The following is a 20,589-nucleotide window of genomic DNA, read 5'->3' as shown; positions in this document are numbered from 1 at the left end:
ATTGAAAGCGTTTGTGCATTTGGCTACGGCCTGGGTTCCGTATTCGTAATCGTATGTTTGTTTAACAATGCTCTCTTTACACGCGTTTGTCGTTTACGGAATTGGGGTGTTTGGGAAGTGCAGATGGTATTGTTATTGCTAGTTTCGGTGGCACAAATTTACAGCGAAGGGGGATAAAAGGGGGTCAAGTTTTTGTAATATACCAGTTATTTAGTACTACACTAGATCTGTACTACCACATCTCGGACACTGGCGATCAAATATATAAAAGAGGCGCGTTCCTAGCACACATTCTAAGCTCGTGTAGGTGAACGCGTACCATGCTTGTATGAGTAAGATATGACAGGTCGACTGTTCGCGTTTTTGACAGGCGGTAACTGTGAGGTAACCGAGAGGGGGTGGGCGACACTTTCAGCGGGAAGCGGGAGTGGCCATACTGTACGAATTATGGTTGCATAAAATAAATGATTAAACGACTAGTTAGATGGATTAAACTGACCCCGATCATTGATTTAAACTAACACGATCTTCACTCATATTATTAAATTTGTGTTGTATGTAGGCAGAGTGGCAACCCTAGCGTAAAAGTGACTGATGACAATCAAGTGCGGGTAGTTCGAAAAACTCGTACAGCTAGAAGATGTTGATACAACTCCCAGCCAGTCTACCCGTGACCACGGACGTAATGTCATGTCCGAAACGTCGGGTTAAATATAAAACGTAAGTTTTACGCGATTAAGTCCCGTTTTAATTTAATAATATGACCCCGATCAGTTCTGCAATGTTTGATATTGTTGTTACTTTTTTGATGCAAATAACGTATTTTAGTAACTTATTACCTGGTGAGAAGGGTTTATCGTTTAGTTTCTTTTTAATATTATCGAAATAATTGTACAAGTATCCGTGGTAATTTCATGTAATGTTTCATGTTGCGTTTATTGGGTGTTTGATTAAAATATTGTTGTTTTGACAGACGACACCTATGGTCGTTTGACATTACTTTAAGTCATTAAATTTCAAAGTTTGATGTTTATTGATATGTGCCATGCAAATTTCCTTTGTCAAACAATACGGTTTTATATATCATTTTCAATGCACTTCCTATGTCGTGGACTGAGTTGCCGAACCATAAATTTTTTTCTAAGCTAAAAAGCTATCTAGTAACCGAATGTTTTTATAACCTCGAGGACTTCTTTCATGAAACACAATTTATTGATTAACACGCATGTATACTTACTCTGACTATTTTCGACATTAATTATTATGTAAATGAGCTGATGTAATATAGATTTATAATGATATGAGATATTAAATAATAAATAATAATGTAGTTCCTATATAATAATGTACCTGACTGTTTTTATTATTTAAGTTAAATTTTATTTAGTTATAGGAATAATTATGTATATTGTATACCGTAAAACGGTTGATTGTGACACAAGCTATAATTGTTTATTAATATTGTAACATCTGTAAACTGATTTGCACAATCTGACAATAAATGATTACTTACTTACTTACTATATCATTATTTCTGTTGCTTTTTAGGGTTCCGTAGTCAACTAGGAACCCTTATAGTTTCGCCATGTCTGTCTGTCCGTCCGTCCGTCCGCCCGCGGATAATCTCAGTGACCGTTAGCACTAGAAAGCTGACATTTGGTACAAATATGTATATCAATCACGCCGACAAAGTGGTAAAATAAAAAGTGAAAAAAAAAATGCTTTGTTAGGGTACCCCCCCTACATGTAAAGTGGGGACTGATTTTTTTTTTCATTCCAACCTCAACGTGTGATATATTGTTGGATAGGTATTTAAAAATGAATAAGGGTTTACTATAATCGTTTTTTGATAATATTAATATTTTCGGAAATAATCGCTAGAACTTTATAAACACTTTCTAGGAAAATTGTTTTGAACTTGATAGGTTCAGTAGTTTTCGAGAAAAATACGGAAAACGGAACGGAAACTACGGAACCCTACACTGAGCGTGGCCCGACACGCTCTTGGCCGGTTTTTTTCCTCATAGTCCGAAGCCAAACCCGGGCCGACGATGATAGATTCCACTATTTGTTCGACTATCAGCTCAAAACTCGCTGTCGCTTCCGCTTATGCCTTACTCCGTCCAACACCCTCGCTTATTGGCCGGCCAGCACCGCCATTTGTTTGACAATGCGCTCTCATTGGATGGGCGTTAGCCATTCTTTATTCAAATTGCGCGCTTGCTCGATCTAATCGAATTAGTTCTAATTTACCGCTTTTATTTATGCATTTCAACTATTTATTTTTCTCCACACCAACTGCTAAAGCTCTCTTGATTCTTCGAAAATGGATAGCAAAATTACATTTTATCCACAAGAGTGCAAAGTAATTTCATACAAATTTTAACTTGTTGTCTTTTGTACGAGTAAAGTGTTGCTATGATTTTGCCAAGTTGTACAGCGGTTGCAGTAGCGTCATCTGTCCTAACCTTTGATTGCACAGTAACACAATAAAGTTGCTGTTTTAACAGTTACTCAAGCAGTCTGCATTTCTGCAATAAAGATCTCGCGCAAAACCGCACGGCGGTGGGTTGTCTATTCGTCAATTTTGTATCTGTCTGTGCCTTGTCTAGTATAGCTTGATCCCTATACAGGGTGCCTTAAATTTATTCACAATTATTTTGCAATTTGCTTGTGTGAATACCTAAGCCAAATAAGAAGACATGTCGAATATAGCATAATGAAGATTGCAAGTACGTTATGGATTTGTGTTATCGTTTATATGATCTTCTGTATTTGTAATCTGAATATTTCAACTCAGTAGTAGGTACAGTATCTTTCTCTGGAAGCCCTGCTGGTGGCCTATCCGTAGAACCGTGCGACTTTCTATCCGGAGGTCGCGGGTTCAAATCGTTCAAACCACGGTTCGTATTTCGGTACTTATTTACCTACTATTTAGATATGTAACTACTAAATATAATTTGATATTTGTCAGTCGTTTTCAATGAAGAAAATCATCGTGTGGAAACCAGCAGACTAATCGTAATCCCATTAAGGTCTAAGCTCAGCCTCTGGTTTGTAAGGTCTGATGTCAGATGCGGATAATAGCTTTTGGAAAAAAATTATAATGCTAATTCTTTAGAGGAGTTGTCAAGCAGACCCCAGGCACCTTGACGTAATGCCAGGATATAACGTATGGAAGATGATGGTGCATCCGTTGGCAAGTTGGGTCGACGACATCCGGAAAATTGCGGGTCGTACTCTTAACTGCGTGAGACTGGCTCAGGTCCGGGAGAAGTGGCGTACTAGAAGGAGGACTATGCTCAGCATTGGGCTTTTTTTTTAACCTGTCTTGGAAGATTTGGCTTTTTGTATCCGTTGGCAAACGGAGTTGGGGGAAGGTATCCGGGGAAAATCCAGGACCCTTCCGCCGCGTGATTTATTTGCTACGGTGGAATACTCCTAAAGAGTTATGCGCCCCAGCGCAGATCAGTTGAGCGGTCTCAACTAAATCTGAGTGTGTCAGCATTGGGCGATAATGGGCTAACATGATGACGATGATGATGTCTGTAAAGCAAGTCATCATCATAATTTAAGAGTTTTGCTCTTGTCGGTGGAGTAATTGCTGATCCCGTCTTTCCTGGGCCAGTATTTTTATCTTCTCATACGAGTACGGTCATAAATTAAATATAAGAAGATCATACCATCCCATCATACACTACACCACACCACACATAGATGGCGCCACACACAAGTATAATCGAAAGCTATAAGACATTTTTTTTGTGGCGCCATCTAAACTAAAATCCATAATCCTACGGACCAAATTGACAAGTAGGTGTGAACAAATGTTGCCACAGTTTGGCCAGTGTCGTTCTTATCGATATTGAAATTATTATTACACCGTAGATTTAAGGTGCACCCAGACGGTACAATCAAATTGGCAATTTGATCTTTTAATCAATATACCAACTTTTTTGTGATTTCGACAGATCGAAAGGTCTGTAGACCCCTAATTAGATATAAAATGTTAATTTCAAACCAGCAATAATGTAAATGAAATTTATATATTTATTATGATAGTTTATTGAATCTTTACAAATGAATTATTACAATAATTATTGTGTTACAGCCGAAAGATGAAAAGATTGTGTAAATCACATAGTAAAAACCAAAGACAAAATGTTACAACTCGACCATTTAGTGGACAATGTCTCGGATCGTTTTATCATTAATGTAACTGATGATGATGATGAAGATGACGAAATAACGGAGCTTAGAAATGAATAATATTTTATAATAAAGACAACATATTTTTTTTTACTTACTGGTTCGGATACCTTTTTATGCTATAAAACTAGTGGGTGAAAACGCATTTTATCCATCCTCGACCATCCACTACCTCGAAAACCGAACAAACCAAAATGTTTACCTTGTATTTAAAAATAACATTCGTATTTTTTTGATTTAAACTAGTCTGTTATTTGTACTTTACAACTTGTCGATATATTGTTATCGACATATACCCTTCACTATTTTTATTTCACTGTTCCTGGTAACATTTCATCTGTCAGTCATTTGTCAATTTAGTCCGCAGAATTGTGAATTTTAGTTTATGTGTGGTGTATGCGCGTTCTTAGGCGGTCGCATTTTAATCTATGGTACGATGCATCTTTTTACTTGACTTACATATTTGATCCTTTTCCTTGCTATAAATCGAGTAATCTTCGCGAATAGCAGCGCGAAACAATGCACCACCGTAACTGGAATAAAAAAGTGATTTGAAATGATAAAAGCCGTTACATAAGCTAGCGTGACGTCACGCGTGCGCGCGCGCAGACGGTTCCTTTCTTACCGCCTCGTGAACAGGTGGGGTCAGGTGCGATGCCATATATTGGGGCATCTTTTTAACCTGCTCTTTGTTAAGACAGTTTGAGAATTTAGATTTTCCTGGGTATAATATTCCGTAGTATTTGACACTAAATTCAAAATTTATTGCTACTTACTTCGAGTACAACACTGAACACAGTCCTATAGTACAGTGCAGTAAAATATAGAAAAGCTTATAACACCTGACATCTACAAGTAGGAAACCAGACAAATGCTACTACGGCTTGTCAGGTGCTCTAATTTACGTATCCGACTATACCTTAGTACAGTCAGCTGCAGAGAAAGGCTCCTTATACTTATGTGAAATCGACCTTTTTACAAATCTTTATTCAACTTGCCTTGTTAGTATGTTAGTTTGGGTGGAAACGAAGAAGCTTAATTTGACCCATTTCCCGGTTTCCGATTGAGCTGAAATTTTGCACACATATGTAAATCACGTGACAATGCAATATTATGGTATCATGGAGCTGATCTGATGGAGCAGAAAGGTCATAAGAACTCTCTTATGAAACGTCGTATCCCCGTCGAGTAAGGGGTTTTTAGAACCGTCTCGGAGAGCAGTAGATGTCTGTTGTGCTAAAAATGAAACTTTTGCCAAAAGTCTTATTTATCAGCAGAATTTCCGATAGATAGAAAAGACTAAAAGAAAGCCAGTAACAAGACCTATGGATCTTGAGCTGATTATGATAGATAGGTGCCTACATTAATAAATAGCTGCAGTACGTGTCAGTCGTTCGCATATATTTTGCTAGATGACATTTTGTGTTTGTATCAGTAGAAACAGTTCGGTCCGATTTTTATGAAAGACGCATTCTTTACACAGATACATTCATCATAGGGGCTATTCCGTTCACAAGCGTATTTTATAATATAAAATAAAACCAATTGTGTTTGATTGTTGGATTTCTGAATTATACCTACAAACTATATAATATCTTTTTCTGCGGGATATTTGAATTTCAATAGCCTTGATCACCTACCAATGTAATTTTTTTCATAAGCCTTACAATTATGTCGTACTTACCCAAAACACATGTTTAACTCTCAACTTACATGTTTCAGACCGCGGCGCCGCTCGGGCTCGAGCATCGTGGTGCTGGGCGCCGAGGACGAGAAGCGACCGCCGCCGGATGACGACAAAGACATGCTTACTATGCTGTCCCTCTCCGCAGACACCGGTTAGTATACACCCTGTATAATACCCCTTTATACAACCTGTATACACCCGTTATATAACCTGTATATGTATATAAAATCTTAGATCAAATCAAATTATTATCATTTGAATATAATTTGATTTACTAGCTCTTCCCTTCGCTAGCTCGTAATCACATGTGTTGATTCTGTTAGGAGATCGAACTAGTTCCGGTTCTACCTCAGAGATGGCCGGGGGCGCCATAAGCCTTCGGTAATTGTGTCATATACTTGGAAATTTCGACCTTTGCTTTCGGGGTCCGATGGCCGAGTGGTTTTACAGGCATCCGTCCGGTTAACGGATTACGCTGGTTCGATTCCAGCTCGGAACACTTGGAGGCCTTGGTCACTTTTTCTTTGTACATAATTATGACATTTATATAGTATCTCGTATACACCCCGTACCCGGTAGATGCCCTGTATGTATATACAGCGTGGCGTCGAAGTCGAAAGCGACCGCCGCCGGATGTCGACAGACATGCTTACTATGCTGTCCCTCTCCGCAGACACCGGCTAGTATACATTCTGTATAATACCCTGTATACACCCCGTATAAGCCTGGTAAACAACTGTATACAACCGGACGATTTCAGGGATTAGAATGTTGAAATGTTTACTTTTTTAGTGAAATTGGCTCATTACTACTTTTACCTATTGGACTAGTACAGTCACCGGCATAAATAAGTGATGATTTCTGTACCTTGTCACATTAACGTGGTGTTTGAAATGTCATACGAAATTGTCAAACGATTAAATGCGACAAGGTACAGCCCATATAACCATAATCAGTCGCCGTTCCTACGAAATCATCAGGTCTTCGGGTTATTTATGCCGGTGACGTTTAGTGTATGGGGAATTTGGCTGGTCACAAAGGATTCTAAATTAGGCATACGAACCTAATTCAATCAGACAACATAATATATAAAGTTAGTACCTGTGGTCTGCTAAAGGCTTTGAATAGTTAAAATTAGCATGTCATTGCAATATTGCGTGACCCGTATTTATGCATGGCCCCTACGGTCAGATTGCTGACCACATACCATACAATATTAATGCATTAAACACTATTCATGTTAAAGGTCATTCCCAAGACTTTCCGATTCGCATCAATGAATACATTGAATACCCACATACATACAGTCAAGAGTAGCGGATAAAATAACGTTTCAGAAGTAATCGCTAAACAAAAAGAAATGTGTGTCTGTACATAGCAAAAAAATGAATTTAATAACTTTTAAATTGGGATTTAATCGCGGATTATTTAATTTACCTAAATTTGGCACTGGTCCCACCGCGAGCTAGGTAAGCTATGAGCTAATCGGCTATAAAAACGAACAAAAGATAATCACTCCCGTGCAAATAAAAGAGACACGGCGATATTGATTTGATAGCTCACCGCTAGGCGAGTAACTATAAACATCGCCGTGTCTCTTTTATTTACACGGGATTATCTTTTGTTCGTTTTTATAGCCGATAGCTCATAGCTTACTAGCTCGCGGTGGGACCACTGCCTTTAACACTGACCTCCAACGTTGTGTTGTCCCCGTGGTCTCGGAGAAAACTGATCGCAAACTACAAATTTATATATATTTAGAAAAGTTATTCATTATGTCAGATACTTTTGCTGTGAAGTTTCATCCGCCAGTATTAATGCTGACTGCTGACAATTTTCAAAATTATAGTCTTCTGGCCATATGGAGTAAGATGAAATTTTGTGTACATATTAACGAACAATGAGCTCAAGCTACCGACCCATGACCGGTTGGTCAGCCTCAGGCGAAGTTACGCAACTACAGATAAATGTTGTGTCCATAGATACTATTGTTGTATGATAATCTCTTCAGCTTATTCAAATTAATCCTGACTTTCTATCCTATTATACCACTAAAGAAGTCAAGCGTTAGTTGTCAAAGCGGACCCCAGGCTCCCATGAGCCGTGGCAAATGCCGGGATAACGCAAGAAGGATGATGATTATACTACTAAAGAAAATATTAATTTTCTGACAATATTATTTTGTGAATTACATGTCAAAATTGTCAAGTTAGCAAAATCATATAATTTTATAAGAATTTTAAGTAGAAGACACTACTTGCAGAAATGTAGACTTATGTCTCTTTATAATACGACCGAAATTTGATTTTTAAGTACTTATTTTTCTACTACAGATTTACAAAAAAAAAAATCATACAAAACTAATAGTTGCCACATGCAACGCGGTTTACATAAACGGTGGCGCCCCTATTATTATCTACTCTATTTTACCAGGCTGTATCTTATTAGGTGTGAGTATCTTATCCGACTGTCTTGTAACATTATGTACAAGTCAAATCCGTCCTCGAAAACAAGTCAGTTATAATTTTTTTGTGCGTCAATTAATCATTATGAGCTGACCTTACCAGAACAATGGGACAAAAAAAAATTCGCTCTTCTAGACGGGACCTTTCATTGTTTATTCCGTTGCCTAAAGTTTTTACTACAGTAACTGGTGGTTAAAAACTAGTAATCAATTCGACTACTAATTTATTTTGTAATGAAGGAAAATTACTTGAAATTCGATTGTAATTTGTAGTATCTTAGATATTTTGGTCTATGTAGATATAAATATTCGGTTCCTATAATCGCTAATATCTAATTTCAAGTATATCAGCAAAGAAAATTGAATCAGTAATCGATTTTCGGACAACCTCAGATGTTGGCATTTGTAAATATAGTATCATTGTTTGATATAAGTCAGCAAATTTTATTAAACCAATGTAAGAAAAGCCTAAATGGATCATACACATTGTCAGTTATCTCTCAGCAGGCCTAGCACATGATTGGCGCGAGATTATGTCACCTCAAAGGAGACTACCCGTCCTTGTCTCATTGACTGTACTATAAAAGTACGTGTGTTATATATAGCGGCGAGATAACTGTCGCGCCAATCATGTGCTAGCCCTGCAGCTCTCGAGAATTCGATCTGCAACTTTGTAACATGTTACATGTACTCGTAACACGTATTCTCAAGAGGCGTGGTTTGTCGGCTCACTGGGCGCATTGTGCGCTAATTGTGGCACCAGTTGGGGGAGTTTCTGATTTTATATACGTAACTTTGATTTGATAACTCGGAGGGTGATACACAAGGCTTTAGAATATTAGGGATATGTTTAAGAGCATGCCTGATGATTGCTTCCCCTACTGGAATTTATGTTTATGGTACTCACAATTCACATGCTGACTGCAAAATTTTAATTTTCTGACCTTCCAACCCGAAGGGTAAATAGGGCTGGAAATTAGGCCGGTTTCCTCACGATGTTTTCCTTCACCGAAAAGTGACTGGCAAGTATCAAATGATATTTCACACATAAGTTCCGAAAAACTCATCGGTACAAGCCGGGGCTCGAACCCGCGACTTCCGGATTGAAAGTCGCACGCTCTTACCGCTAGGCCACCAGCGCTTCTAATACAAATTTACACTTCAAGAATATCCAATTAATATTAGATTTTGAAGCCTCGGATGCCGCTCCGGGTCATTTCTCAGGCCATTTGTCGCGAGCCTGCGCCCCGATAAGCGGCAACATTAATCATCGGCTGGAAATTTTGGAAATGGTATTAATGTTAATAAATGTTAATGGTTGTTGAGCCCTGATAGATTGATGCGGATTTATTTGCTAATTTTGAGGGCTAAAATCAAAGAGATGAAAATGAACAGTCGTTGAATATGATTTTTATTTTAATTAATATTTGTTGTGTAACTATAAAACTACAGAACACTACCAATTTTCTAAATTGATAAACTTTCATATGCCAATGTCAAATGAACTAACATTATCCGATGTAAATTCCAGGTCCTCACCGCGAGATGGCGGTGGATGTCCCGGACAGCTTCATCGCGCGCAACAAGACGCCGCCGCGCTACCCCCCGCCCCGCCCGCCGCAGGTACGCCTGCGCCCCTCCAGGGACGACGAGACCCTCCTCCTCTCATCCGGATCCGGCACCAGCTTCGGCAGCAAGCACTCCGTCCTGCAAACAGCTGTAGACTCCGGACCCAGCTCCGACGGATCCAGCTACAAAAACAACAGCACCATCGAACTCCTCTCCGGACCACAGAGCTCCGAAGGATCAAGCTTCGGAAGCAAAAAATCGAAAGGCTCATCAGAAACAGCCAAATGCGAGCTCTCCGACAGAGGATCCGTTGCATCAAATACAACTCACACTTTAAGCGACCATAAGATCCAATTACTCATATCTAATGGCGACGATTCTTTGATAGATTGTAGAGAAGGCGTCTCATATTCGGCCCGCACGGATTCCGTCCTCATTCGAGAAGCGGTCTACGCGTCATACAAACTTCCTCCTGGCTTCGATACGACGCCAGTTCTCCTCGGGAGGGAAGTGGCCGTGGACGTCCCGGATTCGTTTGTCCAGATCGTGAAAACCACTCCGAAATATCCGGGTACCGTGGACAGAAAGAGCTTGCAGGTAACAGGTTCACGCATGGTCATTGGTGGATGGTATCATGGGGTGAAAACTGATGTAATTGTTAATGTTGCACATGCCTTCGCGCGGTATCTAAATGCGAAATAAAGGAATGCATACGCAAGTTCTAAATAAATAAATGTCTCTCTTGTAAGGTTAGCAAAGGAATCAGGAATATACCACGCCATACTTAATGTCAAATTTCTATTAACGTAACATAAGACCCCAAAGTTACCGAAGATAGGGGAACTTTACTGTTTAACTATATTTTATGCATGTACTCGTATTTGATGATGATAGAACACCGTAAATTGAATGCTTGGCAACTAGCCACGGGACGGCTTATTGCAAGAAATTGCATTAAACTTTCAAATACGGTGGAAGCATAGTAATGTTAGTAAGTATCTGTTTGCCAATACAAATACGGAAACGCTCGTATTTGTCGTGCAGTTCAGTCAACGTCAGTAGGTACTTCTTGTACTGAGAGCGACTGAAATAGCATGGACAGTGGACACGTTCATGAGTTTCGTGAAAAAACGAATGAAAACATTTCACACTACATTATCAAAGCGGACCCCAGTAGGCCTAAATGACGGGAATGTCGCCGCGAGATAGATGCCATTTCTAACTGTATTAATGACATAAGGACGGGTAGTTATCTCGCGGCGAAAGCGGACCCCAGGCTCCCATGAGCCGTGGTTAATGCCGGGATAATACAAGAAGGATAATGATCTGTAAAGAGTATGTATGATTAAAAAAAAATCCACATATATTTTCTATATTATTACAGTAAAACACAAACAGTTGCTATAAATTACATATGATAATATGCTAGAAATTTATTAATATTATAGAATAAGCATTTTACAAATTTTACACACATTAAATTATACACAATCACACATGAATCAGTCTTAATATCTAAAATTTCCCTTACAAACTAAACTATCAAATAAAAAAAAAAATATTTTTGAAAACAATATGTGCAAATTAACAATTATGTCAGTTCTGAGGGCAATATGGATGGATATTGGAAAGGTATGTTGTACATAATCATGGGTGGTATTATTAACATTGGCTACTAACACAAAGATTCGTTAAATAAGTAAGATGTAAGTTAAGTAAAGTACATTAATTGTACGATCATCATATTTTTAAGACAATATGGATGGACTTGTAATTAAATGCTTATAAAAAAAATGTATCCAAGTACGTATTACTTAGGTATATAATTTGATTTGCACCTACACAAAACCAGTAAGAAATTCACAATTTAATCATTTTTTTACACTGGTACCGGTAAATTGACCTGTAATAATAAGTAGAAAAAAGTTAGATGTAGTCTCTGAAACTGATGAACTGATGATCATTAAATTTGTTCAGCAATAAAACTAACTGATTTTCAATTTCATTTCAGTTAACCATAATTGACCTTAGATATGCTAGACTTTGCTGACAAGTGATAACAAGTCCTTTTGCAGTTATTTCTATATACTTTACGAGTAAGCGGAGCGAGGTTTATTTACTTTAGTGTGGAGTGTAAATTACGTAAATTGCGTTTTTCTGCTGTTTAATTTTGACGGACTCTTAAACAAAAATCACTACGCCATCACCTTTCAGAGATCCGCGGAATATAACTTAGCCATCCGTATACACAATATTATGTTGTTATATTTTTACGGACCATAATACTACATGCATCAATAAACCACAAAATCTAATTCAAAACCATAACTGTTGACATTGTTGTGCAAAAGTTACTTCAGTGACAATAACAGAACATATGAAAAGAATTATGCCACGATAACATTAAGTTCTTAAAATTTTAAATTACGAGTGTAGAACAAGCGATTTAAATTTAAATTCTCGCTTTTATTATTTTTTCATTTTCAATGTTGTTAAATCCTGCTCTTCATAATTATAGAGTTCGGTTTTGCATTATGTGCAATGGCCCTTTTTGTCGGAATTTCTACTAGAATTTCTGATGAAAAGGAAATTTTGAGACAGAAAACTGCAAGTATTTGTCGACGGTATAAAACGGAATTTCCACTCGTGAATTTTTATTTTAAATAATTACTGCTCAAAACTAAACCGCTCTAGTTACAGTCGCCATCAGATATATCTGAGCTATCAAAATTCTCACAAATATCGGAACATGCACTCTAACGTCTTGACAATAGAAGGGTGGTCGAATGTTTGTGAGAGCTTTTTATCAACACCGATATACAGATGTAGTGCGAAAAAATATTGCTTCATATTTTTACGGAAATTTGCGAACGTGTCATGCTGTAAGACAACAATCAACAGTCTCAGGTACAAGACGTACTGACACTGTCTGGACTAACACGACAAACACGCACGTCTCCGTAAAAATACGAAGGAAAGGCTTTTCGAACTACATCTGTATCTGATAGCGACTGTACCAAAACTGCACAATGATTAATAGAACCGTCAATCGATCACTCTCATCCCATGATTGACGTCACTGTCACGAAATAATCACGAAACCATTGGATCATTGTCATTAATCATGCTTGACTGCACAGCTCTCTGTCCGCGGCGTGTTATTGTCATTATGACATTTTTGTGTCAAAACCTCACTCTGATTTTGCCGACTTGACAATTGGAGTGTTTTATTGGGCATACATTTTTGTACACGTAGACATTAATTTTGTCGGGAGTATTGCGAATTTATATTGTTACCTTTTTTTTCTGCGTAATATAGCAATAAAACGAATAAAATTTACTTGTGTTTAGAGACGCTAAAAATGAAATCTTTTACTCGCACATTTTCCAATTTTTTTAATAGGAATTACACTGAAAAAATATAGCAATCATAGTTACTTAGATAGTTTAAATGAGATATAATTAAAGGTGACAAATTGTCAAGGTGGCAAAGCAGAGGTTTCAAATGAAGAATCAACTGTGTAAAAATTATAGTTGCATTTGACAGTTAATGTATTTATTATGGGGAAAATATTCACTAACCCAAGACTGTTTATTCCTGGTAAAAAACTGGTTTATCTTAGTTTCTAGTACTAACGGAATATTTTTTTCAGGCATTTTATGTATATAATGAGGGTTTTATCTATATTAGTGCATGTTACTTTTAAAATAAGATTATAATAATATATCTGCTTTATATGAATGTGCAAGATAATGTTAAATTAAGAGGGGGTGCATGTTTAATCAATAAAAAGCACACTTACGAGCAATAATAACTGGTTAATTTGCCCGTTGGCGCCGTTTTAGTTGCTTGTGGGTGTAAGTATAGGCTAGACAGCACATAAAACTATTAAAGAATACCTTATTAGTATTGCTGTCAGCCTAAGTATTTATAAATGTTGATATACCTTTAAATAAGTAAATTCGATATTTACCGTAATTCACGGTACAGGTATTTTTCTAAACTAATCAGTCATAAAATGTATCAATTCTCCTATGTTATAATAATTTATTTTATTTACCTACTTCATGTACTATTATTAGGGCAACGGTATGTTATACACTTCACTGTCTACTAATCAGGAAAATGTTATCTGCTACTAGTACCTACCTGATTTTAGAATAATCTTGATTTAACATCAGGTTGGACAAATATAACACAGATAAATACAACACAATCTAGATTATTACCTATGTTTGTTTCCTATGAAACATTAGATAGATACCATAGATGTTCGCTAAATATGTTGCTATACGGTGTAATATGTAAACCTCGTCACTGGCATTTTTAAAACTAAAATTTGTGCTATAAGCAAACTGCGGAAATGAGCTGTAGATATTTATTATTTACATACTCCGTCATTTGAGCAAAGTAATCTTTGGTAAAGTAATCTGATTGCAGCTTGCAGCTATCGCTGCTACAACTCTACATTACTAGATGGCGCTACTTGTTTAGACTTAGTAAGTAGCGCCATCTAGTAATGTAGTGTTGTAACAGCGAGAGCTGCGAGCTGCAAACTTCAGTTATCGTTTAATTTCCATTAAATGTTAAAAATGTATATTAAATAAAAGTCCTGCTAAGTTGCTATTTAAAAGGCTTAGACAAGTCCTTCCTGTTCCAGTTTTTGGGATTATGCAAAGCTGTTTGGAGGCAAATAGGTGTTTAAATCTAAATTTATAATCAGTAGCCCGTAATAAATACCATAATATTAACATAATCTAACGTAATATTGTGTAAGCACGTTTATTAAAACTTAAAATTACTACCTTGTCACCAACTTTAGTACATAGTTATATGTTATTGTAATTCTGGTTTAATTTAAATTCAATTATTACGTAAATGAAGGTGAATTGATGCATTTTAACGTTCCACTTAATAGTTTTTCATGACAATGTATTTCAGCAGTTCCCGTCAACTTTGTACAATGATCCTTTTTGTTACCAACATTTAGTAATTAATATAAGTCGACTTTCGTAAGATATTACAGGCTAATTGTTATAATTAAGAAAATATAGATTATAGAGAACTTTAATGACGAAATAAAACTTAATAAAATCTCAATTAATTAACAAAATCTTGGTAACAAAATAGGAATTAATAAAAACAAATTTAACTTTTTCCTTAATTTTTGTACAAACTTTTCGAGAATTGCTGATTTATGTAAGAAGTTAAGAACTCTTACTTACCTAAATATCTAGATGGCCAAAGACATTTTCTTTCATCAAACAAGCGAATTATGTTACAGTACTGGGGATCGATTTTTGAATTTCGAACGCATGAATTCGCCGTTCGAAAATCTGTGGAAAACGACGTAATGCTATTTTTGAAAAAGGACGGCTAGTAATTTTAAAACTAGTGGTAATGACTCGTTTTCGATTCTGTTAGTAGAATTTAAATCGCTAGTCGTGGAGATATTATTGAACGAATTTCAAGAAATAGAACGGCCGAGATTCAAAGATCGGACCCCTGTTTACAATTTTGGTTCTTACCCGATAGTATTATAGTCGTTATTGTAATTTGGGTATATAACTAACAGAAACTGCATATTTCTATACTTAACATAGACCAATAATACATAGACGACTGATAATTGTGACCTGCTTAAACTAGGGTTTATACCTTTTTGTCGCTAGATGTCACCAGTGTCGCGACAGGCGAAAAGTGTATTGCTCAACAATTTAGAACTAAATTTAAAAGAAAAGCAGGTTAAAAGCAAGCTGTGTTATTAGTCTATGATAATGATAAGGTCGTTAAAGACGGGTTTGCTTGTAAAAAGCTAAGGTAATCCTCGGTTGGCGACTAGGTATACTATTACTAACTATTTACTGAGGCAGAGATAACTGGATAGCGATGAGAAGACATCCGGAAATCAAACAATACCTTTGGTTGTACAGTCACCGGCAACAATATCGATTACGGTTCGTTACAACCAAATTTTATAAAATTGGTACATATTCCTAAAACGTCTCAATGCCAAAACAGATTAGTCTCATAATGTCTGACTTAAACCTACTTCTCAAATTACCGTATTCCCAAAATGTCTAAAAGTCAAATTAAGTTAGAACTAAAACTTCTTTTTCAAAATGCCTAAAATGCCGTAACTATCCATGAAAACTGTATTTTTTCAGTTTTTCATAAAAAGTTAGCATTAATTAACTAAATGAATACTAAAGTTAATAATAAAACACAGTGCAAGGAATATAATGCACGCCGTAAATATTTTTTTTGGTATTCTGAGAAAGTATCATGTTGAATTTTGGTTTTTATGAAACTAATACATTTCGGATATTGGATGTTTTAGGCAAATATTATTTTGGCATTTTGATGCACTGATAATTGGTGTTTTTGTAATTTCAGACATTTTACTACTGATTCGTTTTAACATTGTGACTTTATAAGAACATGGTATTATAAAATTTGGTTGTAACGAACCGTAATCAAAGCGTACAAAAAGGAGGCTACAAACAAATATCTTATGGACCTATTTATAAGATTGTATCAGATATTATTGCCGGTGACTACAGTGGCCATCAGATTTTGGAACCTACCGAAGTGTTCAAAATATCTGAACATTTAAAGATATGTCTGAACGCCTTGGTATATTTACCGATATACTTATTTGATGGTTACTGTAGGACCTAGTTCGATATTATTTTCTACTCAGCTGAACAAAAGTATTATGTACAACCAAATCTATTATCGTCAATGGAAAGACATTCTCATTCTGTAATACATATATCAGTAATTTATGATGTCGCTACATTTCATTGTAAATATATAGGTACGTTACTAAATTATTTCTGCAACAGTCGCCAACCGAATTTTACGTATATGTACCGTTCAAAATTCGACCTAAAGGTGCGTTTTCACTAGTTTTATGAACATGGTATCGTAGCAAAACGCTCACGATAATATCTGTTTCTTAGCTATTTATTTCTGTCGCGCTTGCGTTTGGCGAGATAGAGCCAGACTGCATTTCTGTCGGCGTCTGGCGTCAACGATTGCCATTCGGCTACGCCGGCTGTTCTGAGCGAGCATTCGTTTCGATCGTGCACCGTTAAAGGTACTGATGTAGCGCCGGAAAGTTTCCAAAATTCTGAAATTTTCACATAGGAAAACTTCGGAAACTTTCCGTACTTTGTATGGACAATTGTATGGATGGAAAATTTATATTTCATAAATTTAAATTCCCTTTATTTTTCGTGAAAGTTTTGTGAATTTTTCAAGAAATTTAAGATTTTTTTGGAAAGTTTCCGCAATTTGCACATCATTAGGTAAAGGTATGGAAGTCAAGTGTTTTCGTCAAGAGTGGCACTGAAGCTTTAGTAGTTTCATGTGCTCTGCCTACACCTTTATGGGATACAGGCGTGATTGTATGTATGTATGTATGTTATTTTATCTGCGCTTGAACGAACGACTGCTGGCTCAGAACTGTTCATAACACGAAGTGAAAATTGAACCTAACGCCTGCGTCTCACGTTCCATTCTCGCAGCAGGTGAACGGCACAGCGAAGACCGCCGCCCCCGCCATCCCCCCGCGGGAGGCGCCCCGCGACGCGCCCCCGCGGCCGCCCGCGCATGACGTCACCAAGGAGCAGATGGAGTCTATCAAGAAATATCAGGTTAGTGGAGATTTGCAGATACATAGACATATATTATTTTTTATTGTATTCTGACGACTCGCATGACTACACAGTACATATATTTAGTAAGGTCACCATCCGAGCGTTTTCACATTATCCGATCCTATATCGGAAGTAGGAACGATGTCAAAGGCAAAAATAGGATATCGGTCGCCGAGTTTCTTGACGGTCCCATATAGTGGATACCCTCCTCCAACTGAGGGGGGCTGAAATCTTCTTAAGGCTGAGGCGTAGGGTTAGAGCCGGTGTAGCTTTATTGGACGTTCATATGCGCATTCTAATGTAATATGCCTACCTACTTGAAAAATAAATACCTATTTCATTTTCAATATGTGAATGCGACAGAATTTAATGTATAAATAAATATATGTAGTGTTAAGTCGCACACATTAAGAGCCGATATGTCGATAGATGGCGTTGTACACAAGTGTGCATTTCATATTTCAGTTACATTTATTAAGAGTTGCATGGAAAAAAAAATATTGCCACAACTAGGAACATTTATTTACAACAAACAATTAAAAGTATGTACGGAACTTGTTCAAGTATAAGTAATGCATTATTTATCTATTTTAAGTTTCGATCGGTAACTGTAACTAGATTTGTGGACGCAGGTCGTCTAATTTTAAGTAAGGTCAAGGAGACAAAAAACGTTTTGCAGTAAAAACGATTTACAGAAATATTAATCTAGGTCTTAGTTAGCGGTTTAATACCGGCACACACCAATAAGTTTTTGCTTGCTTTTCGAAAAAACGAAATCTAAATCGGTTCATCCGTTCGGGAGCAACGATGCCACAGACAGACACACACACACAGACAGACAGACACGTCAAACTTATAACACCCCGTCGTTTTTGCGTCGGGGGTTAAAAAATACATCTTGAGGAAACCATTACCAGCATACCTAGGTTGTCGATATTATATAAATTTGCATTTCTTTGCTGATGCCTACATTCATTAGTGCAACTTGAGGACTATGTATTATAGTAGCCGAGGCCTAACCTAATAGCCCAGCCGTAGGACATAGACTTGCCATAGCTCAACGAGGGTGCAGTGTGCTGGCGACGGGAGAATTTGTTCCATCTATTGTCCTTAGAGTCGTCGGCAACCCAAACCCTCCTTGGAACTTGTACACTCCTTTTTGCTGTGTACTTATACTTAAAACAGCAATAGGGAGTGTACAAGTTTCTAATGGGCACGCAAAGTGACGCAACGCGCATGTGGCACTCTGAGTTGCAGGCGTCCATAGGTTACGGTTACCGTTTTCCATCAGGCGGACCGTATGCTTTTTTTGCCACGAACATATATAGTATTTAAAAAAAAAAGTTATTCACTTGGCTGGCGGGATGACCCAAATCAAGTCTTGGCCTCCAATGTCTTCAACACGAGAGAACGCCATTTTACTCGGTCCAGAGCGATATGAAGCCAGTACTTGCCAAATTGCCAACGTTGAAGTTCACGAAGATCTGCAACCAATCTATCGTCCTAAAGATGTTTAGGATGCACCGAGTACCTATTTAAGCCTCTTTTTATTAACCGTCGCCTCATATCTCTCAAGAAGGACGGTTATCAAGTCGTCTGTGTTTTTTTTTTTTATGTTTGTTCCTCGATATCTCCGTCGTTACTGGGTGGCTAGCCGAATGGCACAATCGCTCACGAAACGCTCACGAAACGAAGCGCTAGTAGATATCTATCTCTATCGCGCTTGCGTATTGGCGCGACAGAGCCAGCGGCGTATCGCTTTCGTTTGGCGTCGGAGAAATGCCATTCGGCTACGGGGCCTGGACCGATTTTGAAAATTTTTTTTTGATTGAATGTATATGCATACAGATTGGTCCCATTTTTCTCAGAACCCAGTTCTGATGATGGGATCTTGGAGAAATCGAGGGAACTCCTCGAATCTGAAAGGCATACATATGGTAATTTTTGTGTTTTTAAAGGAACAGCATGCATTTAGGTACGGAACAGTGACATTTGGTGCAGTGGAACTGCTGATGATGGCCAGAACGGAACTCTTCAAATCTGAACGGCACGCTTATAGTGACTTTGGTATTTTTATAAGAACAGCATGCACTTTCGTCCAGAACAGTGACATTTGGTGCAGTGGAATTGCTGATGATGGTCAGAACCGAACTCCTCAAATCTGAACGGCACGCTTATAGTGACTTTGGTATTTTTATAAGAACAGCATGCACTTTCGTCCAGAACAGTGACATTTGGTGCAGTGGAACTGCTGATGATGGCCAGAACCAAACTCCTCAAATCTGAACGGCACGCTTATAGTGACTTTGCCATTTTAATAAGAACAGCATGCGCTTACGTCTAGAACAGTGATATTTGGTACAGTGGAACTGCTGATGATGGTCAGAACCGAACTCCTCAAATCTGAACGGCACGCTTATAGTGACTTTGGTATTTTTGTAAGAAAAGCATGCATTTAAGTTCAGAACAGTGACATTTATTTAGTTATGTTTGTTAAGCATATTGAGTTTTCAAGTCAAAGTTTGTCAAGCTTCGATTTCTTATAATATAATCGGATTCATGAGAAATTGAGGAAACTCCTCAAACCTTAACGTTATACGTATAGGTATTCATTTGTGTTGCCATCTAATAATTAAAGCATTAAAAGCAGTTTTAAAAAATACTTACACATTTCTACATAATCCAACATTCGCAAGTAGCTTTCACCAGAACCCGAAAGGCGACGGTTTTTTTTTCTTAAAAATTATACTGTCCGATCTTCTCCCATCCTTCTAATATAATTGCAAGCTATAGAGGAAACGATCTGCTTTGGTCTCACTTCTTTTCTGTTTACTTGTTGTTGAATGTCCTAAGGCACCTCATACTTGCATAGGGCCTCCACAAGATCCTTCCACGCCTTTCTATCTTGAGCCACCGCCTACCTTGGCCTCGTTCCAGCTCAGTCCATATTCCCTCAGCTCGTTCTCAACGCTCCGTCTCCAGGTGTGTACGGGGC

The 20,589-nt window shown here is 37.5% G+C and overlaps 1 protein-coding gene across 5 annotated transcripts in view; it reads left to right on the top strand.

Moving 5' to 3' along the window:
• The window catches only part of LOC125235175 (protein PALS1), a 246,351-nt gene that overhangs the window by 115,662 nt on the left and 110,100 nt on the right, over window positions 1-20,589 (top strand). For 3 of the 5 annotated variants that reach the window (XM_048141634.1, XM_048141632.1, XM_048141635.1), the window contains 3 exons: window positions 5,932-6,047; window positions 9,892-10,526; window positions 17,463-17,591. In XM_048141634.1, the coding sequence (XP_047997591.1) occupies window positions 5,932-6,047; window positions 9,892-10,526; window positions 17,463-17,591 (880 nt within the window). The remainder of the gene's footprint in view (window positions 1-5,931; window positions 6,048-9,891; window positions 10,527-17,462; window positions 17,592-20,589) is intronic. The other 2 variants (XM_048141633.1, XM_048141636.1) reach the window with 2 other exon arrangements.

This window comes from Leguminivora glycinivorella, chromosome 17, assembly GCF_023078275.1.
Source record: "Leguminivora glycinivorella isolate SPB_JAAS2020 chromosome 17, LegGlyc_1.1, whole genome shotgun sequence".
Lineage (NCBI taxonomy): Eukaryota > Metazoa > Arthropoda > Insecta > Lepidoptera > Tortricidae > Leguminivora > Leguminivora glycinivorella.
This window is presented reverse-complemented; position numbering and strand designations above follow the sequence as displayed.